Source organism: Orbilia oligospora (genome assembly GCF_000225545.1).
Source record: "Orbilia oligospora ATCC 24927 unplaced genomic scaffold scaffold00170, whole genome shotgun sequence".
Classification (NCBI taxonomy): domain Eukaryota; kingdom Fungi; phylum Ascomycota; class Orbiliomycetes; order Orbiliales; family Orbiliaceae; genus Orbilia; species Orbilia oligospora.
The window spans coordinates 243,754-271,440 of NW_011645727.1; the positions used below are offsets into that span (position 1 = coordinate 243,754).

The 27,687-nt window shown below is 44.1% G+C and overlaps 11 protein-coding genes across 11 annotated transcripts; 3 read left to right on the plus strand and 8 right to left on the minus strand.

The window, feature by feature from the left end:
* Positions 1 to 475: 475 nt before the first annotated feature.
* Positions 476 to 1,807, minus strand: AOL_s00170g79 (uncharacterized protein; the record flags this gene model as incomplete). Its single annotated transcript, XM_011127708.1, has 2 exons — positions 476 to 1,319; positions 1,401 to 1,807. The coding sequence occupies 2 exons, from the start codon at positions 1,805 to 1,807 to the stop codon at positions 476 to 478; spliced, it is 1,251 nt and encodes a 416-aa protein (XP_011126010.1).
* Positions 1,808 to 3,139: 1,332 nt separating this feature from the next.
* On the minus strand, positions 3,140 to 3,922 carry AOL_s00170g80 (uncharacterized protein; the record flags this gene model as incomplete). The annotated part of the gene is made up of 1 exon (XM_011127709.1): positions 3,140 to 3,922. One exon carries the CDS (start codon positions 3,920 to 3,922, stop codon positions 3,140 to 3,142), a length of 783 nt encoding a protein of 260 aa, XP_011126011.1.
* Positions 3,923 to 5,310: 1,388 nt separating this feature from the next.
* Positions 5,311 to 6,019, plus strand: AOL_s00170g81 (uncharacterized protein; the record flags this gene model as incomplete). Its single annotated transcript, XM_011127710.1, has 2 exons — positions 5,311 to 5,316; positions 5,384 to 6,019. The coding sequence occupies 2 exons, from the start codon at positions 5,311 to 5,313 to the stop codon at positions 6,017 to 6,019; spliced, it is 642 nt and encodes a 213-aa protein (XP_011126012.1).
* Positions 6,020 to 6,679: 660 nt separating this feature from the next.
* On the minus strand, positions 6,680 to 9,101 carry AOL_s00170g82 (uncharacterized protein; the record flags this gene model as incomplete). Its single annotated transcript, XM_011127711.1, has 2 exons — positions 6,680 to 8,324; positions 8,386 to 9,101. 2 exons carry the CDS (start codon positions 9,099 to 9,101, stop codon positions 6,680 to 6,682), a joined length of 2,361 nt encoding a protein of 786 aa, XP_011126013.1.
* An 837-nt stretch (positions 9,102 to 9,938) lies between these two features.
* Positions 9,939 to 11,100, minus strand: AOL_s00170g83 (uncharacterized protein; the record flags this gene model as incomplete). The annotated part of the gene is made up of 2 exons (XM_011127712.1): positions 9,939 to 10,659; positions 10,763 to 11,100. 2 exons carry the CDS (start codon positions 11,098 to 11,100, stop codon positions 9,939 to 9,941), a joined length of 1,059 nt encoding a protein of 352 aa, XP_011126014.1.
* Positions 11,101 to 12,413: 1,313 nt separating this feature from the next.
* On the minus strand, positions 12,414 to 13,182 carry AOL_s00170g84 (uncharacterized protein; the record flags this gene model as incomplete). The annotated part of the gene is made up of 2 exons (XM_011127713.1): positions 12,414 to 13,020; positions 13,142 to 13,182. The coding sequence occupies 2 exons, from the start codon at positions 13,180 to 13,182 to the stop codon at positions 12,414 to 12,416; spliced, it is 648 nt and encodes a 215-aa protein (XP_011126015.1).
* A 1,105-nt stretch (positions 13,183 to 14,287) lies between these two features.
* AOL_s00170g85 (uncharacterized protein) lies at positions 14,288 to 15,919 on the minus strand (the record flags this gene model as incomplete). Its single annotated transcript, XM_011127714.1, has 1 exon — positions 14,288 to 15,919. One exon carries the CDS (start codon positions 15,917 to 15,919, stop codon positions 14,288 to 14,290), a length of 1,632 nt encoding a protein of 543 aa, XP_011126016.1.
* A 3,054-nt stretch (positions 15,920 to 18,973) lies between these two features.
* On the plus strand, positions 18,974 to 20,262 carry AOL_s00170g86 (uncharacterized protein; the record flags this gene model as incomplete). The annotated part of the gene is made up of 2 exons (XM_011127715.1): positions 18,974 to 19,432; positions 19,516 to 20,262. 2 exons carry the CDS (start codon positions 18,974 to 18,976, stop codon positions 20,260 to 20,262), a joined length of 1,206 nt encoding a protein of 401 aa, XP_011126017.1.
* Positions 20,263 to 21,046: 784 nt separating this feature from the next.
* AOL_s00170g87 (uncharacterized protein) lies at positions 21,047 to 21,908 on the plus strand (the record flags this gene model as incomplete). Its single annotated transcript, XM_011127716.1, has 3 exons — positions 21,047 to 21,267; positions 21,343 to 21,562; positions 21,651 to 21,908. The coding sequence occupies 3 exons, from the start codon at positions 21,047 to 21,049 to the stop codon at positions 21,906 to 21,908; spliced, it is 699 nt and encodes a 232-aa protein (XP_011126018.1).
* A 708-nt stretch (positions 21,909 to 22,616) lies between these two features.
* Positions 22,617 to 23,873, minus strand: AOL_s00170g88 (uncharacterized protein; the record flags this gene model as incomplete). Its single annotated transcript, XM_011127717.1, has 1 exon — positions 22,617 to 23,873. One exon carries the CDS (start codon positions 23,871 to 23,873, stop codon positions 22,617 to 22,619), a length of 1,257 nt encoding a protein of 418 aa, XP_011126019.1.
* Positions 23,874 to 26,178: 2,305 nt separating this feature from the next.
* On the minus strand, positions 26,179 to 27,568 carry AOL_s00170g89 (uncharacterized protein; the record flags this gene model as incomplete). The annotated part of the gene is made up of 2 exons (XM_011127718.1): positions 26,179 to 26,534; positions 26,596 to 27,568. 2 exons carry the CDS (start codon positions 27,566 to 27,568, stop codon positions 26,179 to 26,181), a joined length of 1,329 nt encoding a protein of 442 aa, XP_011126020.1.
* Positions 27,569 to 27,687: the final 119 nt, after the last annotated feature.

A 27,687-nucleotide genomic window follows, 5' to 3' on the forward strand; every position in this document is an offset into this window, starting at 1 on the left:
GAGCTTCCAAAAATTCGGTTGCTTATGCGCCATGTTGCAGATTGCATATGTATACTCTGCGTTGTTGAATTTTAACTGGCAACAGTATTATCGTCGGCAAACAGTTCCAAGATTATTTAATTAAAAAAGGAGTATCATTATGATGAAAGGAGTAGGTATTTGGTTTAATATGGTATAGTGTAGTAGCGTGATATCATAGATAGGGAGCTCTTTGTAGTAGCTAATAAGTTAACTGGTTAAATCAAGGGCGAAATATGAACTTGGAATTTGTGTTCAAATCTAACAAGTGGATTAATCGATTCATATGGTATACAGAAATATATAAAAAATAAAATAAAAACTCCAGACCAGAAACTCCATGGATCCAATTGAAATCATTTACAGCCTGTGCTAACAAGGAGGCGCGATGCCGTGCCCGTATACGTAAGGAAAGGAATCCATGCATGTGCCCAGACGCAGTATCAATGTTGCGCTGTTAACACCAATCCCCGTCGGATACTACAGTCTCAAATGTCAATTCCTTATCTTGCTTCCATATCCTATCTCTTTCGCTCGAAAACCTGTCCGCCATGCCTTCCGGGACGTTCGTCGTGGGCTCCCACGAAGGATACCATATCACCTTCTGTGCTCCTTGCCAGTCGTTTGATCTCCCAGAATATCTTGGTTTATATCTGTGGGTCTCCTGCAAAACACTTTGTTCCCGGTAACTCATAAATGTAGGTTCCCAGATGACGAGACATAAATCTATTGTTTCTTTTCCTTCTCTTATTCGGCGAAACCTACTTACAACTTGTTTTATCGATGAAGCTCCACCGTGTTCTGATGCAAATGGGGGTTTTGCATAATCGTCGTCAAATACCGCCAATGATAGGAGAAGGGAATTGCGTAATTGGTTCATTACCGCGTACGGTCTGTCAGGCCATTGGTCTCTAAAGATGTTAAAGAGATCTAGTAGGAGCTCGCTCTCACGGCATATCCGTCCTCTAGAATTTTGTTTAATATCCAGAGACGGTAGGCTAATCGAGCCAACCCTTTGGACTGGCCGGGTACCTTGCGACTCTGCAGGGGTAGTTGGCCGCCTCTGAAGTCCTCGGAATAGTGGTTTTGGGGGTGGTGGAGGCCCAGTACGTAGTGTGGAGGAACGGCGAAGTATTGGTGGGGGACTTAGGGACTCTGCACGAACATCGGGCATACTGAACAGCCTATTAGAACGAGGCTGGGGTTGTGGGGATTGTGATGGAGAATGCATTGGAGATTTCAATTGGGGCGCTTCTGTCGTCGAATGGGAGAAAATACTGGTACTTGCTCTCCGAATACGTCTGTATAGCAATCGGAAAATTAGAGCAGCTCTAGCTAAACCACGGGATAATCTATCATGATGCTTTTAAGGTACTGCTTACGGTGGTATCCGGTCTTTGGTAGAGAACTTTCCATCCATAGCGGGATTCTTTGGTGGTATATCAAGCTTTACCCTTTTGGCCGGCTCCACCGCTGCTATTGTTTCTCCGGATGTTGATTTATTCGAACTCTCTGGCTTATCAGCTTCCACTATCGGGCTAGAGTCCAATTTGGGTACGGGGACAGTATCGTCGCTTGATCCCACACCATTTTGGGTTCTCCCTTCGTCCAATGGGCCAACTGCGGAGCTTGGCCGTGAAGTATCCATTGGGTTTGCGGCCTCAGCCTCTGGTTCCGTAACGTCCGACTCTGCTTCTTCGTCGATAAATACCAATTCCGGCGCCACGAGTATCGGCTTTTTCTCGAATTTCGTTTTAAACGGATTAATAAAAACCTGAGCTGCCGCCATCGTGAGGGGTAATAATTCCGAGGGATTTGCAATCAATCGCAATAGCTTTGTCGAAATGCGGCGGCCTTTCCGAAGCTTTAGTTACCCTCTTTCTTTTATATCAACTTGTAGTACACAGGTGAAAGTATTTCGAGGAAAAGCCGATGAAGAAAACCCAGTACCAAATTCTAAATTTCGATTTCCCAAAAATTTCTTTAGCCCCATCGATATGCATATATGCGCAAGACCTAGCACTTTTTACAGCATCGCAATGCGTCAACTAAGCTAGCTGTGCACTGTGCTAGCTGTGCTGTTATATTTCAGGGTGAGTTGGGCAAATATGCGTTGTCTCGTTTTGCACGCAGACACGTGGCGGCGGGGACACGACTCGATATGAGCAGCCTTTCCTTTGCTTTCATTTCCTTACCCTTTTTAGCGACTTGCCGGCTGGAATGAAGCGGGTGGGAAAATGGGGTCCACGGCACCGTGTAGCCTTGAAATTTCAGTTTGGGACTGGTGCAGGTATTCTGCATATGCAAGACTGTCACATCGCTGCCAGGACAAGTGTATTGGTTGTTGGCACGCTCGGTTGGCAGTGGGCGGGGGTCGGTCAGGCCAAACGCTTCCAATAGTTGGGACGGCTAAGCTAGCTAGGTTGACGGTTCCTGCACCCGAAGACCTTGAACCCACCCGAAGCTAGCGAAAGTGCGTGATGTGAGATTTCTTATAGATGTAACGGTGGAATAAACGGTGGAAATTGTATGTATGGAGTGATATGGATTTTGGTTCCTGCATTTCTATCTAATATGGTGATAATACATAGAGTTTGAAACTAAATGATCAATGATACGGGTCAACATGTAGTGCGCTCGCTCCCAAATGATATATAGATGTGAATAGCAAGCCAAGCAAATGCAATAGTTATAAGAACTTAGCTAGAAAAGTATGAATAGTCGCATGGTAGCTGGAGTTCTTAAGATAGATGTTAGCGTGGGGTGTACATGCATGTGAAATGATGATATCGATAGTTGTAAGCTTAAGAAATGAGGACCGACGAAGCAAAAGTAAAATCAAGGCAAAGAGCTCCCGGGGGAATTATAATATAAAATGATAGTTTGAAGGTACGAGACAAGTCAAAGACAATGAATTAAAAAAAAATCACAAAAAATAATAAATTGAAGTGCTATGCTTGTTGACGGAAAGCTTTCGAAAGAGGTATCGCCCGCGAGCATTAAAAGTGATATCATTTCATTTTTGGGCCTCCAAAATACCCCACATAGCGACTTGAAAAAGAATGGGTGGATGGACAAGTTCGGACATTTGAAATGGGCTTTGCAGGCACGTCGACATCGACTATGCGTCAAACGGGTGTAAGTCGCAGCAGCAGTAGGGTCCTGCATCATAACTCCCAACATTGATCTCGAAGTTAGGTATATCGTCACCAATGGCTCTCGCGCCCTTTACGTGTGCCGAAAACTCGTCCAGTCCCTGAAGATGTCTTGGAAGGTTCTTTGCTGGCTCCCAAGATGCGCACCACTTGATCCTCACGATATCTAATTTCTCGTCGGGGCCACAAATCTCTTTGATCCTGTATCGATGTGTATCGCGGAGGTGTGCCTTCTCTCTTTCGCTGATATACATCTCTTTCCAAAGAACAAGACAAAGATCGATAGGTGTTTTTCCAGGTCTGTGACGTCGAAACCGGCCGACGACACGATAAATGCTCTTTTTACCGCTAAAGTCAGAGGCGTAGTAGGCCCTTTGTTCGTCCCATACAGCAATAGTGGTGATAAGAGAAGTCTTCAAATGCTCCATTGCTGGGTGGGACGTTTTCCAGTGTTCGCGAAAGCTATCTAGCAGATCGAGTAAAAGGTCGCACTCAGACTTCCCCTTACCATTTTGTTCTATTTCGAGACACGCGAGACGAATTATTCTGTAATCCTCGTCGGCTCCAGTATCTCTTTGCCGAATAGTTGTAGTCGTGCTGTCCGTTCTTGCAGGACCGTACGGTGGAAGCGACGAACTAGAACTAGGAGATGTGTTGACGGCAGTCTGCCCCGATAGAGGCCGTAAGGTCTTATCCTCAGATATGTCTTCGGATTCATGTGCACTCATTTGGGGGTCTTCGAGACTCATCGGGCCTAGTTCCGAGTCGCTGACTCGATATGGATATCTGGTTGGGGTAGGCAGTCTCTGCCTCTTAGGTTAGGCAGTCTTTTGTATTTTGTCTTGGGTTCCAAAAATATAATGGGTTTTAGTGTTCGTATTTATTTAAAAATGAACCTATTTCTTCGCCCAGGAGAGTTCTTTGCGAAGTTTAGATTTGTTTGGTTTACTTCTTTAACCTTTTTAGATTTTTGTAGCCGTTGGGAATCCGAAGAGTATGTGAAGAAACTAGAAAGCGGTATATTATTTTTAAATAATGAACTATATATATAACTGCTAAGTTCTAAGCTGCTTGCTAAATTGAAAAAAATTAAGCTGGGACCCTGTATCCTAAACCCAGAAAAACTATTAAATCCAGAAACCCTGCTAATTTTGACTCACTTGTTCACGGGCTTACTAGCCGATAGCAGGTTTCATTCAACCACGGATGTTACGAACAAGCAATCTTTCAGACATGCTAAACTGCGTGCTGCCGCGGGGAGTGATTCTGTATTCTTATCCAAGTGCGGCCCAGCTTCAGTAACAATCGGGCCGTCCACGAAGCAAATATAGATATTTTAGGATAAAGTGATAGATATGAGCTGGTACTGGGTGGCCTAGTAACCTTGAACTTGTGCGCTAGTGCTATAATTTTTTAAGCATGCCTCTAAATCATAATTTAGAGACGAAGACGGGATGATATAAAGGGGTATTGAGGTTCGGGGCCAGCGGAAATAAATTATGTGCCACAGCGTGGGATTGGCCCTTCCATACCGAACCAACCTTAGTAACAGCGTAGCGATAAGCCGGCTCGATCGAAGACAGAATAAACAAGATAAAATACATAGCTTTTAAGACGTTCGGCCAGGCTTTAGATTTCTTGTTCTAGGCTATCGATATCGCATTTTGTAGGCTGTGCGTGATCTGCTAATAGGTACATGTATGCAGTGCAAATAGGCCGCGTGAAATGGGTAATACAAGCCTCGCAGGACTACACCTAAACTACTTCTGGGCAACTCTCTCCTATCTTGAATGCAGCACTTACATGGGAAACATGAAGGAAAAAATCACGACGAAGAAATTTAGGATGCTTTTGGGCACCAACCATGAAATAAAGCAGGAGCATATTAAGTTCACAATTTGAAATGTCTCCTGACGACTAGACAACTGATGAAAGTGACGACCAGACAACTGATTTGTTGTACTTTTTGCGTTGACCTCGGGGCGCCAAGACCCATTGTTCATAGATTCTGCGGGCTCATTAAAAGCTTCTATTTCTCCTTTTCCTTTTCCTTTTCCCTTTTTACAAACTCAGGTCTAGCGACAAGACAAGCACAAAAATAAAATGCTGTCTTTAGCTTCTTAATAATATAGCTCTCATGGCGGTATGTTAAACTCTAAAGGAATATTTGTATAGCAAGCCTATGCTAACAAACCACGCTGTATAAATAGGACAAACCAGCAAAAGCGCGCATCCGCGACAATCAACGTCGCTCTCGAGCAAACAAAAAGGAGTACGTAGCCTCCTTGGAGCAAAAGATCGCAGAATACAATGCACAAGGCGTTCAAGCAACTATAGAGATGCAAACGGCCGCAAGGGCTGTTGCTCTTGAGAATGAACGGCTACGAAAGCTCCTGGGCGAAGTAGGAGTATCGTCAGAACGAATAAATTCCTATTTACAATCGTTCAGTGTATCTCCCGAACCTCAAACTCAAAGGCTGGAGACACCCAAGTCTATGCAGTGTGAAAAACTTCCAAGGATTACGGGATCTTGTGTGGGCCCGTGTGGTGGCTCAAGAAAGTCAACTGACGAGAGGGTGTTGCCTCCGCCTGATATGCCCGAACCCGAGGTACGCGAGGTCAGGCCAGACGAAATATTTAAAACCGGGCCGAGCTTTTGTTCAGAATACGGTGGGGACCCGACTCTCGAAACACCGTGTGAAGCAGCCGCTAGTATAATCCTTCAGATGAAAGGCCATGGAGACAAGAGTACACTGTACACTAAATTCGGTTGCAAAAGCGGCTCCATTGCCAGCTGCACAATCAAAAACACGGATCTTTTTCGGATAATGGATGAAGAGCACTGAAAGGCTCTCGCCGAGGCTACCCGAACCTACTTGACGTTGCATATGCATATATGCATATCGGCATGTGGAAGTCCCCAGCTACGTACACAGGTACTCTCCGTCAAAACAAACAGGGGGTATTCGAAATCAATTTTTTAACGATTCGGTTGCCATCTTAGGCCGATGCTTTTATGCTTCATATGTTGCAAGCAAAGACCAGGTTGCTGGCTAGCCTATCATTTTTTACCGAAAGGCCTGGCGAAACAGCATGCTAGTGGCACTGCGTGCCCCGCCCCGACTGAAGTTGGAACGGAAGACAAACGAGACAGTGTTATGTTACCCAAACAAAATCACAACTTCAGCGCGAGAAAAGAAAACTAGTTCTTGACTACCTTAGGCGTCATTTGAAACTAGTTCAGCCGCCTGATGGCCCGGACTTTTCGACTTGCTGGAAGAGGCACAACACGCCAGCCTGCGCATGGCGAACTCCGACACGAATCAATGCCCATCATATGGAAGTTTCGTAAAATCAACCGTTTCAAAATTTCGGTCACATTGCTCGACGCAACATCCTCGAGCTACTAATAAGAAAAATAAAGCTATAGCACTTGTAGTCTATAAATATATATATTTTAAAGTATAAAGAATATATTGAATCTTTCCGCCGCCATGATTCGATTCTTAATCATATCGCACAATAACTAACGCCCCGCTTAGCGTACCATGAGGCTCTCTTTGCTCTGGTCGAACCTCAACAACATAGGCAATGTAACTTCCACTATCTCCAACCTTGATATGTTGAATATTTCCTCGAGGTAAAGTCTCTAATCCTAGTGCTCTGCTTGTATACTTCTCCCAAGCCTGTAAATTATCCTCCTTACCCCGAAAAAAACCTCTCATCAAGCTGCTGCGTCGTTTTTCGGAACGAATAGAGCGAGGATATGGCCGCTCACAAAGTAATTTGATATCACAATTAATCCTCAGAATATCCCTTTGCTGTCGTCTCGGAAGTTTTAGTAAGCCGGCATGATGCCTTTCCGGTGTCCATCTGCCTCTTTCAACTGGTCCAACAAGTTCTCGAAACTCATCGCCTTCTAGTGTTATCCCGTAGTCGTTAATTTTTAAGAATCGAGGCATCGTTTTATGCCTGTTTTCCTTCACAAATGTTCTCTGTGGCATGTGTACTGCCAGTACTGAGTGTGGTTTGGATTCGGAGGCGGCTAGAAGGCTATTTAGGTTTCTCGTTAAGGCTGTTTGTAACCGCATTATCTTGGTCGGGTCTATTCCTTCAGGATTCTCAGAATACGAAAACTTTGTATTCCCATCCGGGTCCACAATTGGCGCCTCATCTTTGGAACCCTGAAATCCAGCTTTTTCATTTAACATCTGAGAGGAATATTTTTCGAGCCCCTTCTTCGTAAGAGGAATTTCCCATGCCACCAAAAACTCCGGTCTTTCCCACGCTGGTATCTTTGTATGGATTTCTTCGGATGGAGCTTTACCGTGCACCACCTGAATAACGTAGTTGTACGCTCTGACAATCGTGAACATCTCATCATCACCATTCCCTCCGCCAAAAACCGTTCCAGGCAGAAAGCTTCTCCAGATCCTTCCCACTGACGGAGCGATCAACTTGCTCCCCAAATCAGATCCAAGTCTAGTGCGAGTCGATGTATCTTGCAATTGCTGCCATGATAGTGTTCTTTCCATCTTTTCCTGGTCTAAATCCTCATCCAAGGGGGCATATACCCTCATACAATCTTGATGCCTCCACCAATAGGTCTTTACAGCGTTTAACCCACCGTACTGGCTCATTCTTGTGATATCAAATGCTGTAACCCCTGTCCCCGTTATTATGAATACCAACTCCCCAGCTCTATCCTGTTGTATATGAGTATCTGAGTTGTTCCCTGAGTCTACCCTTGATTCAAACGGGATGCAAAACTTCGATAACCCCATTTTTTCTAGGTCTATCAGCACCACCGCGGGAAGATACTCTTGTAGTTTCCAAAATAGCTGTGACCCGTGACCTTCCTTTCTCGCACCTTGAATCGCGCAAACGGTTTCCATGTCATCTCTTGAGTATCTTAAGAATGCAAACTGCTGCGTTTTCGGTATTATCCCTGCAATGTAATATGAGTTTAAAACATATTCTGCGTGTGGGAATTGATTCGGCGGTAGTGAAAATGTAGCAAGGGGATGTCCGAAGCTTTTGGGTTTCAACGAAATAACTAAACCAAGGCTTTTGGTCCTGGCGACAATCGGGTACCATGTTCTTTCTTCTTCTGATGGTAATGGCGTATGTGCTGCAGATAGGAGGGCGACACTATTAAGGATATATGTATCTTAGTCCCATGGTTTCTTATGCTCATGGAAGGAATACTCACACGTCATAAGGATCCATTACTTTTTCGTCCTTAATCCACGATAGTTCTATAAATAAAACCTCTCCTTCGAAGTCGTTATGTATGTTGACTTCAAATTTTCTCATCCCAATTCCCTTGCTCTCAAATGACTCCGCCGGCCACCAGCTCCCTGATATCCGCTCTTTAATCCTTCTACCTGGTTCCATAACAATCATACCCGCACCACTCTCATTATACTCGGCCAGCGATTGTGTCGTAAACTCCCACGTTTTATCGATCAATAAAACAGTAGAGTTAGAGGGATTAGAAAGATCACAGAGCGCCAAGTCACCAGCCGCTGTTCTATAACCCACTACACCGTCCCGATTTGCGTTATCGCCAGCACTACGGTAGGCATGACTTTTAGTGAAATATGGTGCATCGAACTCAGTTAACCTCAGACCATCTATAACCGTTGCCCTGGTTGGAGTTCCCTTCCTAATCCTAGACCGAGGACGGAAGTAACTGTCAAATTCAGCCTTTGCACTATCCTGCGGTTCTGGGAAGATGCCGTGACGAGAGAGGTAGTGCGAGCATACTGCTGGTGAAGTAAATAATTTGTACGATGCATGCGAAAGAGTGCGCAATCTTGAAATATCGGAGGGTGAAAGATACTCAAAGAGAAGAACGTGAATATCGAGAGGGAGGAATAAAAGTGAGGGTCGAGTATCGTCAGGTACTTGAGGCCGACTAGACATTGTGTGAACTAGTTCAATACCCGAACGACGGAAACCCTTTCCGACCTGATTGTTAATTTTTTTTCTAGATGTATATATTTAAACTCTCTTCGAAAATACACCACGGACTAACTATGTGTCTCCAAGGGCAGTAATGATAATTGCGAGCGCTGTATTTTATGTGTTTCGGGTCTTCAATGCTCGTGTCGGTGTGGTGTTCGTGAATACAGTTAAATATAAATCAACATTTGAACAATGTCGAAATATTGAATCTCGAGTATAGTAACAAAACTTCAAGAGTCTCAAGGATACTCTCGGTTTACCATATATAGGCATTTCTAGACCTCAGCTGAAGATAACGGCTGAATTCAAGCTAGTTGTGCATTGTGTCCCGTCCCCAAGTTATGCAAAAGGATCTGACCGGGATAGCAAGCGCTATTTTTAGCCCCTCTCTACGAAATTACCGACCCACATTTATAGAAAGCCTTACAAGCGTGCCACTGGTTCCTTGCATGTTACCAGTCAAGCAAGCCTCGTACTTCGGAATTAGACAATAAACCACTAAATATATACCAAGAAAACGCTTCAAGTTAGTTTCGTTTTATTCTTATAACTTAATGACTCCGATTGAGGCTACTATAATATTCCTTTGACTTGAATACAACAAACCCTTTTTAGAATTTTATCCTGCGCTTTTTCTGTCATTGAAACGGCTTTTGTGATTGTCCTGTCAGCGTTTGCAATGCTAACATTACAAGATCTCTTTCTGTAAACTCAAATTACAATCTTAGAGCAAACGGTTCTTAAAAGCTAGTGATTCATGTATATCTTAAGATATATCCAATAGACTTTCGTGTGCTACGTAGACTTGGAGTCTTGCGGCCTTGGTCGGGGTCCGCCAAAACAGCAGATCTTTCTGCTCCTGGGATACTGATGCCAATCTCCCGCAATAACCAACTTCCCGTGCTCTATTGCCCAACTGTATGAATTTTCCAAATTCATTTCGTCAAATCCTTCTTCTTCTTCTTTCTCAAAAACAACCTCATCGTCACACTCCCTTAAGGCATCTTTTTTAATATCCCTAAATCTTCTTTCTGCGGGATGATCCAATCTCAAACTATATCTACCCGGCAAAGTGGTCAAAGGCCAGGCGGTATACGTCAACTCCTTTAGATACTTGACATTCAACGCATCTACCTCCTTTTCCGTAAGATTTCTAGCAAGCGCATCCGGATGACTCGTGGGATGCAAGAAAGCCGGGAGCATCTCGATATCGAGGCTTGCTTTTTCCCACTCCGATATGATGTTTCTAAGCCTTGCTCTTACGAATGGCATCAGTATAGACGTCACGGATTTTCGCCAGGTTGCATCTCGTGGTAGAGTATCATTATCGATTGGCTCTCCAGTGTTGGGGTCAGATGGCCCAAATGCTGTGACTCGGAGATCGTAAATCGCTATTTTTGCGCGACGTATGAGATGCTGATACTGTGGAGATGGAATTTGAATGACTTCATCCTTTTTGATTCTTGTGAATGGGTAATTGCCACGGGATACCTCAGTGGTATATTTGACAGTTTGACTATATCTATGGCAGCCAATAAACAAAATTCGCAATGCCCCGAATTAGTATAGTTATTCTGTTTATGACGCCTGAATAAATATATAGTAAGGGGGACTCTTACTCCTCCCCGAACGTTCGACGATAATGCACGTCCTCCCAGAGGGTTTGATAAGTAACAGAGAAATGAGAATTACAATTCTCGATCGGTTTGCAAAAGTCGGTACCGATAATTTTGAGACGTATGGGGAAAACATTCTGAGAATAAAGCACCGTGGAAGCCTCTTCATGGACTTGCTTGTTTACTCGCAGGATTGAGAGATTCAGCGATGGTGTGTTGAATGGGACCCAATAGCTTTCTTTACTAGGAGGATCCGGAGTGGGGCTTATGTTGAAGATAACCAAATATTCATAGATTTGGTTTCGGATTTCAAGAGGGACGTTAAGGAATGTGCTCGCCATCTTGGATAGTTATAGAGGGTGATAGTAGAGTCAACTTTCCGAGTCAGTTCTGGCTGTAAGGATATCGATGGGGCGCGCAGCAGCTTGATCGCAAGTAGAATACCCGGCAGGCACCGATATAATACTGAAAATGGGAGTAGCCTTTCAGGGTTCGTACGATCGATAGGCACGTTGTGCTTTATACGGAGCATTATAGCGGGGTTGGGTTAGCTACGTTAGTCCATTCCGCTCTTGAATCCGAAAGGATCTATTGGCTTGTAGTATCTTGGCGTCGCTGCACACCAAAATCCTGTCAAGGCTGACGTCTTTCGGGATACACGTTTCCAGAAAAACACGCCTTGAAGTTCCTTTTCTAGTTCGGCTCCTGGGGTCATTACAGGCAATTCTTGACTGTGTCGTCATACCGTTTTAGGTTTTAATTAAGCTAAGCCTTAAGGTTAGCATTGTGTTAGCAAGGGATCTAACGATCTGATTATGTTAATATATATACACTAAGTACATATATAAATATATATCTGCATTTACGTAAATTACCAGTACTAATAATGCGCAAAATCCAGTTGCACCAAATTGGTGTCGCTCCTAGCGTCAATGTTGGAAGTCCGGTGTATAAAGTTCCAAAACGGACAAAAGCCCATTTTAGAGCCCTACGTATATGTAAGGCGTTTATATATGTGAAAAATTGGGTTGCAGATATATATGCTTTCAAGATATTTCAAAAAAAAAGGCGGGGGGGGGGGGGTTTGAATTTCTTCTTGTTTTTCTTTCTTATTTTCCTTCTTATTTTTTTATTTATTTTTTACTAATTTTTTTATTTAATTTTCTCGCTTATTTTGAGAAGCGGTTTATTTTACATCTTATTCGTCTTCTCATTACTTTTTTTTTTAGGAAAAAAAAAATGTATGTACGTCGATGGCATATATACAACTCAACTTTCATATGTAAATACGTCATACATATATACACATGGCTGCTAACTTTTGTCCATTTCGGCCCGTTATACGGTGCGCTACATCATATATATATATTTATTCAGTTAATACTTTTATACAGGACAATCTGGTCTCGTTCCCAGACGTCACAAAGGGCAGCACCCCAAGCAATAGCTCACCATATGCATATTCTTTCTGCTGGCAAAGTTACAATACACCCAAGAATCTCTAAATTTAACGTATTCGCATTCTATAAACATGTGTGATCCACTAGGAACGCTGGCGGCCCGCCTTGCGACCTTGCCTTCTGAATATTTATTCAACGTAGCTGGGTAATTCTATCGAAAACCATGGTATATGAGCCCACAGCTTAAAGATCGCTTAATATCCGCCCTCAGCATCATCAATCTCCTCTTCTTGTGGCGGTTCAACTGTCTCCCCAACCTCTTCTTCCCCTCCCTTCCCACCGGGCTTCTCACCCTTTGGAGCCGGTGCCGTAACGCAAGGACCCTTAGCAGTCCACGCAATTGTAGGAGTACACCCACAATCCCCTTTACATACAGTATTAAAAACCGTAGTAGTAACTTGTTTCGCTGCCCCAATACAAGCACAATCATGTTTCAAGTTAAACTTCATATTGGTACACCTCCTCTCTGTTGGGCAAGGGGGTGCGTTTTGTAGACAAGTACGGAAAGCACGAACTGTTGTTGATGGAGGACATTTGGGGAGTTCTGGGGTCTGCGCGCCTATTTTGGTAGTGCTAGTAGTAGAAGGGGTGGGGGGTTCTTCTTCTTCTACTTCTTCCGTTTGGGGGGCCGGGTCAACTACTTTGGTGACTGTTGTGGTTTGGGTCACGGTCTTTGTGATGTGGGAGATAGGACACTTTCGGGAGACGATTTTGGTGATTGTTGCTGGACTACAACGGCCAGGGTATCTGGTGGTAGATGTGGTTCTACTTGTTTGAGGGAATGGGGTCCGTGCCGCGGCGCTATGTATAAGAATCTTGTTAATTCGTTGTTCTATGAACCCGTACTATAGTACACGGCACTAAAGAAAATAGAATCGACCTGAATAGATTTTAGGAAGAGTAATTGATGTCAAATACGTACCCGGCGACCAAAAAGGAAAGAATAGCAATCTTGATTTGCATCCTGGCGGTAGTTTCTACGATTCTAATGTAGACTTAAATGCAAGAGAGTGTACGGTCTTGAAGACAAGAGTGATTGAAATAAATCAATATATAAAAGAACGACGATGTAATTTAATGAGAGTAAAAGAGGAGTAACCTTCTGAGAGACTAACAAGGAAATAGCTATCAGGGACCTTTATATGAGATCAAAGCTTCCATTTCCAGGTATAACTGGCCAGCTGGACTTCCTGCCGCTTTATATAACATTTCCTAGAGCCTTATTCAAACTTACAAACATCACCCTAGCTATTCAACACTCTGTATAGCTCTCACATATGTACATCAGGACTTCTACAGCCTATAATCAAGCATCCGAACGATCTGACCCATCAGGCGACTCTAAGCGAACATGCCTCCCCTCCCGCTGTCACACAGACAAAATGCCATTGATCGATGGCAAATAGAACTACCATAATGTAACCATAAACTTCTCTATCTCACTGGACACAACGTCCTTTCCTGCGCTTGTTCATCCCCATCTTGAGCCCAAGATCTGCAGAAATTAGCCTCGAGACCAGTGCAGAAATGCTTAATTTGTCACCCTATGTTGCATGTTGTATTATTTTGCGTTGTCCGAACCGACTCCGGGTTGAGATGCTTGTATTGTTCCTACTAGTTTTAAGCTTAATTCCTTTGAAAACCGGGCGGGGGAGAGGAAAGGTGCATACCTTGTATTTAGAACTGTAGGGCAGAATAAAAACAGGGTTTTATCAGAAGCTTGCAAATTGGGATTTTGAATTTAGTTATAATTGCCTATTTTTTCAGAAAAGAAAAATTTGGCTTGCGTGCAATGCAATGCAATCTTGTTGCTAACTTAATGGTCTTAATACATGGTTTGTAGAGAAATGATGAACGCCACTATGCATGAATGCTAGGAATATTCTAAGAGCTAGTGATCGAGTTAAAGTAAGAAGGGTGGGGTGGACGGTGAAGTAAATGAGAGATATGAAGGTGAAACATATATGAACAAAGAAGTTGAAGAGGCCTTTGCCAACTAATAGCTTATAGTAATACAACGCCAACCCTGCCATCACCATTTCAATCATGAGTGTCATAACATGCTTCTTTAATATACTGCCCCTCTATCGCCTTTTAATAGCATCTCGAAGCTCCTCTTCCCTGGCGGGACCTTTCCAAATTCCGCTTCTTCGATGATTCTCTCGTGCCCATCGGGGCCTATCGTCAACCAATACCACCCACCGCCCTCTTTCTTCTTTAGCTCCATTCCCATAAGAGCCCCGCATCTCTTTCTATATTCCTCGTCGTTTAGATACCGTTCTCTGACACTCGAATGCATGAATTCCCTTGTAAGTCCTGGTACAGGATATCTTCCAGGAGTTCTATCCTTCGCGGGTAAAAACTGCCACCATCCATTCCTACTATCGTAGATGGTACCCATGCCCCAACCTTTGCTCCTCTTAAAACTTTGCGGCGTGATAGAGGCAGTTTCATCACCATCTAAAACATTTCCGTATTCATCGTAAATCATAGTAGGGTTCTCTGTATTCGCACAGATGGGTTCGAGATAAGACCAGTCGAACCTTAACCATGGAGAAGTCTTATCAATCATCCATGCTAGCGAGATATCTGCCAATTCGTGGTCCGAGTATCCGCCACCGATTGAAGAATGTGCACCCGGCATCCAGACTTGTTGAAGATTAATATCGATATCTGGAGCTCTCCTGTCTGGAAGTGTATTCGTTCTGGGTAACTTCATTTTACAGCCTGTCTCGCCGAATTTGGGAGGGTCTAGGAACCATAATGTCGGCGAAAAGTTTGATCTCCGCTCGTCAAGGGCGAGGACTTGGAAGGCGTTTTCGACAGCGGGAGAGAGCTTGGTGTCGTAGAAGCCGAAGGAGGCGTTAAGACCCAGTTGTCTTGTGATCCAGGAGTCCGGGAAACCGACAGAACCGACAGTATCAAATACACCACAGACTTTGATGATAATATTACGTTGGGTCTCCCAGGGAATCCCATCAACATTAGCCGCGATCCTTCGTTGCGTGAATGCAGAGAATGACTCCGGTCCTTTCTTGTATTCCTGGTAGATAAGTGCGAAATCATCCATGCCTCGCTTTGTAAGAAGACCGATTTCTGAGACGAAGGCAGCGAGAGCACGGACTGTATATGCACCACGGGAAAAACCGAAGAGATAAATTTCGTCGGCAGGTTGATCTTCGTAAGAGTCTTGGTAGTTGGCAGCTAAGAAGGCGTATGCTTCACGGACTGCACTATCGAGACCGAATCCAATACTACCAGCGGCAAGCCATTGAAGCTTTGTAAGCTCTCCGGATCCAAGACCGGACTGGTAAAATACTATTTGCTGGATTTCGATACCCGGGGTGGTATATCTATCCACACAGTCCAGAGAACGAGCAAACCGTGTGACATTGGAAGGAATCGAAGGAGGACCCTGGTCAGAAGATTTCCACGTACCGTCACAACAACAGATAAGACGCTTGATGGTCTTATCTGGGTGAGGTACGGACCGTGGATTTGGAGTTCGAGGATCCTGGGCGAGTGGATAGTGACCTGTTGGTGGCCATGTTGTATGATGTGAAGGACGTTTAACATCTGGTGACACTTCGGGACTACCACCATGGGCTGTTCTAACATCCGGCCATGTAGTTGATGGTGCTGGCCCTCTTAGAAGAGGCGTAGACTCCGTCGTCTTAAGCTGAGGCCGACTTCTCGACATCTTAGATTGAACTTGGTGAAGTTTTGAGGGTTGAATGATTTGATATCAGATCAAAATGATTTGTGGGCGTCAAGTAGCCCGGGAAGAATAGTTTGCGTGAGGCTGAGGGTTGTTTGCGTGTTGTTGAGGACGTTGCAATTTAATCGATCGCGAGGGTCTCGAATATGTTCGAGTTCTGGTCAATGTACTGTCGTTGAATATAAAACCGCAATCGAATCGTCGAACTTCTAAACTTTTTAGAGAATGAACGAATGCTTTATTGGGGAACCTATACTTTCTATCCGACTAGCCGAAAGCTCAAAATCAGTGCGATAGATGCGGGGGATACCCAACCTCCCTTTTATATAGACCACCTGTACTGCAATGCTTGTTCGGGCTGACGTTTGGCAGGACCCAGCGCCGGAGTCCGGCAACCACTTGAAACGCAAGCTGATGCGCCCAAATGCAAGGCCTCGTTGGCGCAGCTAAATCTCATTCGTTTAGTGGGAGTAGCTCGAGGATCCAAGTCCACCAGCTACCTAGCTGTGACTGTGCCGCCTTTTTTTTTCTTCCCTTCCTGAACCGTGCCGTCATGAGTGCAATTTTAGATCAGATCTATAGCATATGAATTTTCACCGGAGTGTCCTATTTTCCAGGATCTAGATGTCTAGATTTTCATAATAATTGGTCAGACTGGCCCATTTCGAATTTTTATTTTTATTTTTATTTCCTTCGCTGTGAATGATGCAGGTCTGGTGAAGGCCTATCGTTATCCTCTCGCAATTCATTGCGAAACAGGCCAGTGTGGTTGCACAGGTATGCGTGTGGTAATAATTAGGCCACCGGCTGGGTTCAGAGCGGCCCATGGATCATAGCGTCCGGCCGTTCAAGAGCCTCAGGTGTGAGACCCTTTCCAAATAGATCTGGCAGGCGCAGCCCTGCTTGGTACCACACGTAGACACAGTTTCTGGGGGAAAGTTAGCATGGCTTAGAAGTATCGATGTCGTAGTTCCCGCGATGCACTAATAAACTTAACAGCACAGCCATCTTTTGACGAGATCTTTGGATGATGACTGTGCGGGGAAAACATAGCTATGAACGGTATTAGTCAGGATGATTGTCTCCGCTCCGTCAAACGGAATATTTGCCCATTGTCGGTCGGATTTCGTTCTCCCGTTCCCTTTTTTTCGATTCTCTTCCCTTGTTCGTTTGTCGAGTTTGCATAGGACGTGTCTCGGATGCGGACTTACTAACTATAGGTGGTCAGGCGTCAACAAACGAACTATTTTCTCACCTCAGCGTTCACCATCCTGTTCGGGTCGCAATTCGTACATCAGATGAATCACGAGTACACGAGTACAAATTTAAACGTCATTCCCCCAGTTTAGTCTTTTCCAATCGCTCGGAAACGTGGGATTATAGCAAAATATCTCTATAGTCTACATCTCGTACACCTAGAAGGCTCGAACATTCCTGTAAGAAAAAGAAATGGGACTCGGACCTTACAGATATAGAGATACTTAGTCCATAAATCCATACGTCTGTCGATCCGTGCTAACATGTATGCGCTCAAATACTCAGGTTTCATGGATATGTAAGTATCTATAGCTATCTTGATCTTACTGCATGCTGCACCCGCGATTTCGATATCTCGGTTAAGAACGGATGGCATTATTACCCCTGCAAGACGAATTATCAGAAATATCAAAAATCCACTTGATTATCAATATTGTAGTCCAAATACTCACCTGACCAAAAGATTGCGAAATTTTTGATCTTTATAATCATGACACACTGCGTGCGGAAATAGAGTGGACATATTGCCCTCAAAAAAAAAAAAAAATTAGAAATTAAAAAAATCTGTGCGACAGTATAGCGATGCCGTAGCTCCATAGCTTAGTTATGAAGCTGCTATAGGAGCATATGCACATGTACATATGATGAGTACAAGTAACCTGGATGTCTCGCTGTGACTATTGAATATCACTTAGTCGAGGTTGTGGATATAACTTCTGGCTAATGGAACCAATACAATACATTTGGCATTAATATCGTGAAGGATTAGTGTCCATCGCAGCTTATAGCTTGATCAGCCAACCCCCATGACGTCCACGGAGTCATATTCTCTGGATGTTTTAGATTTCGTAGGTACGTATAAATGTATATGTAGAACACTATGTCACCGACGATAGCGACCGACTTTTTATCACAGTTTGAACATTTCCTATTCTGGAAAACAATATTTAAACATGTTCCAAGTGGTTACAGAGGTTTATGCTGAGTTGGGGGCCTGTCCTGACATGCCACAATGTTGTGGTTTAAACCACGTTGAAGAGGCCAGGAGGGATCCATTGTGTCGCTATGCATGTGCAACATAAGACAGTGCAGGGAGAACCCGGATTCAGCCTTACAAAAGAATTCCATATCGGTCGACCTGGTGATCTGTGGATCCTCGGCCTATTCTAGGCTTCCCAGGCCATAAGGTCCTTCGCTAGCTATCTATCGATATATAAGTAGGTATATACTCCCCATGGAGATAACTTTATGATCAAAACGGCCACAACACAGTTGGCATGTTGCATTATTTCCCGGCGTCCGTCGGCCGAGATCTTAGTTTCCGGTCCTACTTCTCTCGGCCGTTGAAGACACCCAGAATTCGAATTATAACTAACTAGACCCTGATACTCATGGAATTCAAGTAGCCTCTGGTAGATAGTAGTTATCATATCCCGCAGAATCTCTAATCTAGATTGTATGGTTGGTCCTCTTGGATTTCGGAAAGTGCATCACAAATGCACGCCATGACATCCTAGATTCTAACGGTAGTTAAGTTGGGTATAGTGCTGACCTACACCCCTGCCTTTCGTTCGTCGACGGGACCGCGAATTCGAATATTACTAATACTGAATCTAAAATGTTCAATATCGATCCGGATTCATGGATCCAAAAACTTCACGCAACTTCCTGACGTGTATATTATAATATCGTATGCTCAGACCAAAGACCACAAACTTAAATAAGAGTGTATATTTACCAATTGCCGAGTATACCTAAGCGGTAGCGGAATTCGCAATAATGGCCCCTCCCGGCGGCACCACTCTCATAAACTACAACTTCTGCACTCGTTCCGTCTTCCTCTTTGTCCCGACATATTTCCTCACTCTTCTTGTAACCTCCACTCTTCTGATATCCACACCGAAAGGCTCTCTCACACGATATGCCTCTCTACCTATTATCGCCTACCTCTGCCTCCGAATCTTCAACTACGGCGCCGCTACATTCCCACACAATGTTGTCGGTCTAATCGACTGGGCCGGTAGCGCCTACAATGTTTTCTTAATCTCAAGCACCCTCCTCCAGCTCGAGGGGATTGATTCGACTGACCCCGTTATTTCAAAACCCGTCAATGGTCGTCCGCCAGGATATTTCACTCGTCTTTGGAGGGGACTTAGTTATTGCGTTAACGTCCGTGGGATTAACACTCCATACCAAATAAAAAATGTTCCGGCATTTGACTCCAAAAGGCCGGGGTGGGTTCCTTCGCGTCGAAGGTTTTTGGCTACCAGACAGCTTGGTTTATAGTGCTCTACCTTGCACAAGACTTTTTCTATTCTCAGGAAATTACCAAGGAAGATGAAGTCAAGTTCCTTGGTATTAACCGCGAGAATTTATTCTGGAGACACCCGCAAGATGGATCTATTACAGGCGATGAAATGGGTTATAGAATTGCGGTTACAAGTCTAATGTGGTCGATACTTATCCCTCTTTCCGTAAACCTACAATATACCTTCCTCTCGATTCTGGCAGTCAGCACCGGTGTTTCGGAACCAAAGAATTGGCCACCACCATTTGGTAGCCCAAAGGATAGTTACACACTCCGCCTCTTTTGGGGGAAGTTTTGGCATCAAACTCTCCGTTGGCATTTTAGCAAACCGGCACAGTTTATAACACGTAAAATATTTCAACTACCCAAGACCGGTTTGATACAACGATATGTCAACACCTACGGAGTATTCCTCATTAGTGGTATCTGGCATGCGGGGCAATCGTGGTTAATGCTTCGTTCGCAAGGCCCGGAAATTCAACAGGCTGGTTGGAACAGAGAACTATTCTTCTTTACGGCCATGGCAACTGGAATAATGATTGAAGACGGGGTACAATGGTTATTCCGTAGCCAAAAGGTTAGGAATGGGGAAGAAAAGGAAGGGTTGGTGGTTTGGAAACGGGCTGTAGGATATATTTGGGTATGGGGTTTCTTGGTACTTGTCGCCCCGTTCATCGATTATCCCAAATTTAGAGCTAGATTGGCGACATTCCTACCAGCTCATCCATTAATTATTTTGGATCCGGAGTGGAAGAATTAATTCGCAATAGCTGGATGAGCAAACCCTCAGGATGGTCCTTCGGCCGAGTGAAGGCTCCTCCCGATTAGTATTACCTAATTCTACAGAGCGAGGAGAAGAGTGTCGGACTTGACGGAGTTAGAAGGTTATCGAGATACACCCATGCAATGATATCATTTAACCCTCCCACACTCTATGCTTTAAATTTATTGATAATATCGGAGGCAGCTAAGCCAGCAAGAGGATGCTTGTCGGGCGTTATATGAGTCCCGAACCCCAGACCGGCGCATTCCTTTCAAATTCGCCGACATGTACTGAAGCTCTTAAATTCTAACCATTCTATTTTGATAATCTAGCTTTGTATGCATGTAAGATGAAGTCTAGGAAGTTCCTTTGAATGAGTAACATTCCTACCAATCAAAGATACGAATCTGGTCTCAGCGATATCTTTGGGGTTAAAGAGGTACTTGAACTCAATATACCTCATTTAATTATCGAGTCAAGCATAATCCCGGAGCGGCTTCAGAAACCCGCCTAAATTCCGAGCTCAAGGTACGTTAGGCCTATAGGTCGGGTCGAGCTCTCAATGAGAATCATACCACTGTCTCAAGATCCCAGAAAAACAGGTAACACAAGACTAATAACGACCGGTATATAAGAACCTCCCCGCATCTGGCGAAATATTCGAAATTAATCCTGTAATCCCCAAATTCTATACATGAAAGCTATCTACACCAATCAATAAGCAAAAGAGAAAAACAACTCAGGTCCATATTAAAAGGCTTCGACTACGAATATTGTAACAATGAAAGTAATCGTTACCGGTGGCACTGGCTTCCTCGGCGCTGAAATCCTGCGACAATGCGTTGCGAACCCAGAAATAACCTCGATCATTGCCCTCGCCCGTCGCGACCTCTCTCAAGAATGGCAAGCTGAGAAGAAGATAACCACCTTGAAAATCAAAGATTTTGGTACCTATTCACCCGAAGATCTAAAGGTCCTAGAAGGAGCCGAAGGGTGTTTCTGGTAAATACTTTACTCCATTGCATTGGTCGTTATTGAGTAAGTTGAGGAATCGGAGTAGAAGCTGACGTCTTGAAGGGCCCTTGGGACCACACCGGATAAAGCCAGACACATGACGAACGAAGAGTTGAAAACTGTCAATGAGGATTGGCCAACTAATGCTGCAAAGGCATGGAGTCAATGGCCACTTCCCGATGGTAAAGTATTCCGTTTCGTTTTCACGAGCGGATCTCTAGTTCCCAGTCCCGAAGATCTCGATCAAAAACTCTGGTTTGGAGAGTATATGAGAAAAGGACGGGTAATCCCCTCCCTCTAGCTAAATTTCCTCTGTAAACAATAAATACCCGAATTCACGACGAATACTAAAGGTTTACGACGTCTTATAGGCATATACGGAACAGAACCTCCTCGGAATAGCGAAAGAGGGTAAACTGGATGCTTACGTCGCCAAACCTGGGTTCATTACGACTGGCACACCGCTCTTTGGAAGGTTGACATTTGGAAAGGGGTGGGTGAGCAAGGAGGCCATGACTGCTGGCTATTTGGATCTGCTACTTCATGGGAATGAGAAAAAGGTTTTCTGGAACGATGATTTGAGGCATCTGGGGGCTGAAGCCCAGAAGAAATTTGCGGCGAAAAAATAGATGAAAATTTTTGGAGTTCTCTATTTCTAGGAGTTATAAGTAAGGGAAGTTCGGGGTGGTGTGTGCACACATGCACATCTTGGCTTATGGAGTTTTGGTTCTTTGTAGTTTTGATTCATTCCCTGAAGAGCCATGCTATTTAACTTCAAGGCCTATCTAATTGATATGAGCACGGCCGGTTCACTACACGGCCCTAGGATAATGTGGAGGCTCTGCTATGCGGTTTATTGATTCATGATTGGGCTTTTCTACTACCCACTTGAAATTTCCTTTTGCTTGATGGATTCGTTGTCTTTTTCTTATGCAAATGCTAGTTTCGTTAATTTTCATGCTATGCTAAATAACTAAATATATAAAAAAGAAACGCACCGAGACTTCCAAGAACAATATAAACAGCGAACATGGTAAAAAGAGTATTAGGGTATTATGAACTGTAAACAAGTCGCGGTAAGTGATAGCACGGAGTATTAGGAGTTATCAAGAAGGAATATTAAAGAAAGTATCAAAAAAAGCTAGCAAGTGTAAAATTCAAATCCGGAAAAGCGATAATTTCAAACCCAAACTCCAAAGCATATTCAAACTCCAAAAGAGTGTAATTACTATCGAATTCCCAAAAACGGAAGAGATTTTAAACCTTAAACAGGGAAACTCCAAGAAATTCCAATAAAAACGAGTGTACTTACAATCTTCCTATCTTAAAGGGAAAGATCAAGTGTAAGAATGCGGCGCAAACCCAAACCTCGTCCTTCCGTAATCAAAAACTCCAAAATTCTGCTTGAAGAATACATCCCCAAAGATATATTGGTTCCCACTGATTGGCTGGATGGCTCCAAAGCAATATGAAACACCGCCGATAGTTCCTAGACTGCTGCCATAGATAACATTTGCACCACTAACACTGGCCAAGTTCGATCCTACACTGAAGTAAAATGCTGGGAGTGAAGAACTTTTGGCGCAAGGGAGGATGTAGCCTCCAACTTGGCTGTTGGCCTGGGCACCAGAGATGGTCTTGTAGTAAGCCTTTGCCGCCCCAGAGCTGACGAGGAGGAGTGTTGTGCCAGTGTCTGCGATGCCCGTGGCGGTGGATGGATTGGAGTATGTTGTGCCTCCGACCTTGTAACTCGTACTGGGGAATTCCCACCACCCGCTTTTGGTTGAAATCGGGGTAAACTTGATGCTTCCAGTATACTTCTTGCTATCGATATACCCAAAGTCGTAAGACCCGGGCTTGTTGTGATATAGATTGGCTGTGAACAACTTATTCGACAACGAGGACATTGCATTCTCGAACCACGTTTTGGCTTGCGCTGGACTGACCGTATTGAGTGTCCCGTAGGCGAGACCGATAAGACCATCGTTACCTCCTGAGGTGAAACTAGAACTCACGGTCTTTGCAATTTCAACTACTTGGGTACCGACTGTCGTTGACCCGATCGTGACTTTATCGGTTCCGACGTCGCCAGAGGCACCTGAGCCGTCGGCGTATTGAATAGACCAAGAGAAACCAGTTAACTTCTTCCAGGTGGATGACTTGGAAGGGTTATAAACGTCATGACCAGAGAGTTGCGAAGTAGCTTGGCTGGTCGAGAAAACCCATAAGTCGGAGCTGCCCGTATCAAGGTTGAGATTGAGGGTTTGAGCCGGTGTTCCGATTTTAACTGGAATAGTATACTCAACGTCACCGGATTCAGGACTGGCTGTGACACTGCTATCGGTGTAGCGCCTTGCGACTTCCTTGTGCATGACCAAGTCCGATTTGAGGTGCTCATCGGTAGGAAGATCCTTCTCGACACCCCATTTGCGAATGGCATCATTGAATGATTTGGGACCATTGTGATTGACCTCAAGGAAGTTATGTGTAACTGGGATTGAGAAACCCAAGGAGGAATCTTCAATTGGCACGGCGGCCACGCTCCCGGCGACCGAAAGAACGGTAACGATGATAACGGTGGAAGAGTAGTGCATTTTAGAGGAATAAAAAAGATAAAATATAACGAATGTGTGCGGTCGCCTCGGTATGATGCAGATGCAGATGCAGATGCAATATTAATATGCGATATATGCAATAGATGCAAGGTATGCAAGTATATGCAAGATATGCCGATGCGACTCTCGAGCCTCGATGCAAGGAAATGCCAAGGGTATATATATAATGCAGGTGGAAGTAAAATACTATGCGAAGATGACTTGAACTATAAGCAAGATGAAACTGGATCCAGATGCAAATGAACTGAAGGACGAATCAATGCTGGTGAATAGAGACAGGGAGGTGGGAAGAGTGGTTCAGACTCGTCCTTATATATGTTTCTTTCACGATCGATCGTGAGGTCAGGATGGGTGGGCCGGCGCACTGATCGGAATATGCGCCCAACGAAGAGAACATCGAGTAAGGTTTTGAAATTCCCAGCGACATGGCGCTGAATTTGGATCGTCAGGAACGATTAATGGTGGTTAGGACGACTCAGTTGAAAAAAGCTTACCGCAGCCGTAATTTTACTTTCTGCCACGGGAATACGTACCCTTTCGCTCATGTCCGAGTGCTTGGGTGGTTCTAGAAATGACATAGAAGAAAGCTTATATCCAAGTTACTGAAGTTTCGTCGCCACATTTTGTCGCAATTAATACGTATAGGGAGGGCAAATGTGTCCACCGCTTGCCTCATCGTGAACACAGGATGCCGCACGGGTTCAGACCTGTCAGCATCTAACTGGCGAATGTCTACAGACGAGAGTCATGAAATTCGTTTGTGCGCCTCCTTTGATCGCAAACAGTAACATTATTGAGACACATACGATTAATCAAACGCACAGTGCATCCTCGAGACCCTTCTCAAAGTCATAAACTTCTACAGAATAACGTCACTGTGAATAGGTTTCTTGCATGGACTGCATTCTAGATTTAGCCTCTAGAATTGTCAAGCCGAAAAAAGATATAAAGGCCAGATGGGGGGAAACGTGGAGGACGGGCAGTTTCCGATGATTGATAGCCATTGGGGACTCCCTCTATAGCTTTCCCCGTGCCAAATCTGGATTTCCAGAGAAAGATACTTTGACCAAAAAATACGATCGGATTGGAGGAAATAAATAATGCCGTCAAGGCATTCCCAATCGGTGCACGAAAGTATGGCAGAGGGCCCGAAAAAAGCAGGCGCCTCGTGGTAGATGTAGCCTAGATCATAAATATGGATATGTGATACTTCCTGCATGGCTCCCATGATACAAAGGTTGTTCTCTGAGCCTTCTGGAAACCTGCTGATTCCGGAATGGAAGGAACCTTGCTCTTGGAATATTCGGTCAGGAGGCAATAGTTATGTTGTACTCTGAAGTTTATATATTGATAACCTAATATCAAAAACTTTAACAGCCTTTGCCATCTCGATTAATTTTGTGGGTGATTGGCTACTCAATCATATCGGTTGGACCCTCCAAATTTGCAAAGCATCGTGGGTCTTTTATAATTTATTGGTCTAGGCTGTTGGCTCTTGCTATTCATTATATATCGTTAGCGATATGTCCGCATCATCGAATTCGCAAATACGAAAGCAAGGCTGCTTGCGGCTCTAATTTAGCAAATATTCGTAGGATGAAATCTTACAAACATCAATCGCCCATGACTTTTTAGACGTTTTGTCTTGGATATATCTATAGAGAGAATTATCAGTCTCGTGCATTGACGTTTTCAAAAAAATACGTGACTGGGGAATGAGCTCAATAGAACAGTATCGTCCTGTTGATGCTGACGCCTTCGTCAAGTCTTAAAGCTTGGGTGTTAGAACGTTAGAGCCGGGTGCATGCATGCACGGGACGCCCACGATCTGTGCTTCCGGTCTCTAGTTCGTCGATTTCTAAAATTCTTTTTGCATATATATACATATTGTTAATAAGTGAGTGTATTATAAATATTGATGCTGATGTTTTCAGTCGGCATCGTGTCACGAGGACTAGTTTCAACTTCCAGACAAAGACCAGATCGGTCTATATAGTTGCTAACATTTTTTATTATATTGAATCATCCACATTTGGCGCATATAATCCTAATTCGTAGCTCCAATCTAGATGTTCTAGATTCGAATATTCACGCAAAGGATTCATCAATGTATTATATATATATATAGTCGCAGTCCGATGATGGTAGGGATTGAGAAGTAGTATTTAGCCAATTAATTAACGTAAGAAAAACTCCAAACGCCTGCAATATAAACAACGAAGAATAAATCAAGAAATTTCAAACTCCTTCCAAGACCTTTCTAAGAAATTTCGAAATGTTAGAATCATGACTTCTGCGCAACTCCAAACCTCTTATTCCCATAATCAAAAACGGAGTAAACGCCCTTGAAAAATATATCCCCATATATCCAAGGTAATGTAGAAGAGTCTCCTAGACTTTGAAGGCCACCAAAGCACATGGTACCCGCAGAGTTTGCATAAGCATAAGTCATATATTTTCCAGGAACGTTGATCCAGTTATTGCCAACTGGGAGAGAGATAGTTGGCATGCTGGATGAACTGTCGGATGTGCAAGGGTAAACCCAAGCACCCATATCTGAACGATATGATGCGCCTGAAACCTGTGCGTAGTAGAGTTTGACAACAGAGGTTGGCATTAGGAGGAGGGTGGAGCCGGTATCTAGTATCAACGTTAGTTCCCTATGGTTGGAAGAGGGTTATTGAGGTGATTAGAAGCTTACCAGGGACAGCGCCCTTTGAGTTAGAAGCACCGCTGGTATAAAGCTTTCCATTGACTTTAATACCCTTGGAAGCAGCGACATGCCACCATCCGGAATTCAAGATTTTGGCATACTTGATCTTCTTGGCGTACTTCTGGCTGATGAATCCCCAAGTGTAACTTCCCACTGCAGATTTCCTTAAATCTGCAGCGAAGAGTTTGGCTTTCAGTTGAGGCATAGCATTTTCAATCCATGTCTTCTGCTGAGTGGGTGATACTTGGTTCAAACTGCTGAAAGCAAGGCCGAGTAATCCATCACCTTCAAAGTCTTCGAATCCAGATGTTACCGTGTTGGCGACTTCAACAGCCTGCTTAGCAACGGTAATGCCACCAATTTTGACACTATCTGTAACGACTGTTCCAGAGGCACCACTGCTATCGGCGTATGTTATTGACCATGTCAAACCACTAGCGACCTTTGCTGAAGTACTAGGGGTATAGATATTGCCGCCGAGGTTCTTGTGCTTTGCTTGCAGTGTGGATGAGAGCTGATTCGAAAACACCCAAAGATCTGAGCTGCCAGTGTCGAAATCCATGTTCATTTTTTGGCCACCGATAGTAATCGGCGACAGATACATTGTATCGTACGTGACGGGGTTTGCGACAACGGTGCCTGTACGTGTACCCCTTTCTTGAAGTCTTGAGGGTTTAGTGTAGTTAAGTAGGCCCGGTGGGATGACTAAGTCTGAGAAATGACGTTTATATTTCAAGTATGCCTTTCGGAGTTCGTGGAAACCATCGCGCCCAAACTCAGGATTTGGAACTACCGGTACGGAAAATCTTGACGCTAGCTTGTGATCTTCGGGGAGGTCAGCCCCAGCACTCACGGTTGCTGCATCGACGTCGGAGTCGACGTCGGAGTCGACGTCAACTTCTAGTGGCGCTGCGAAGACCGCAGAGGCAGATAGAAGGAGGGTGAATGTTTTGAAGTGCATTGTCAGAAGAAGAATTGAATGAATGTCAATAGTAGAAATTTGCGAGCAAAACGACTGATTTATTGTGATAAATGAAGGGCTAGAGAGCGAAGTTCCTGAAGGAGAAAAAAGAGAGACAT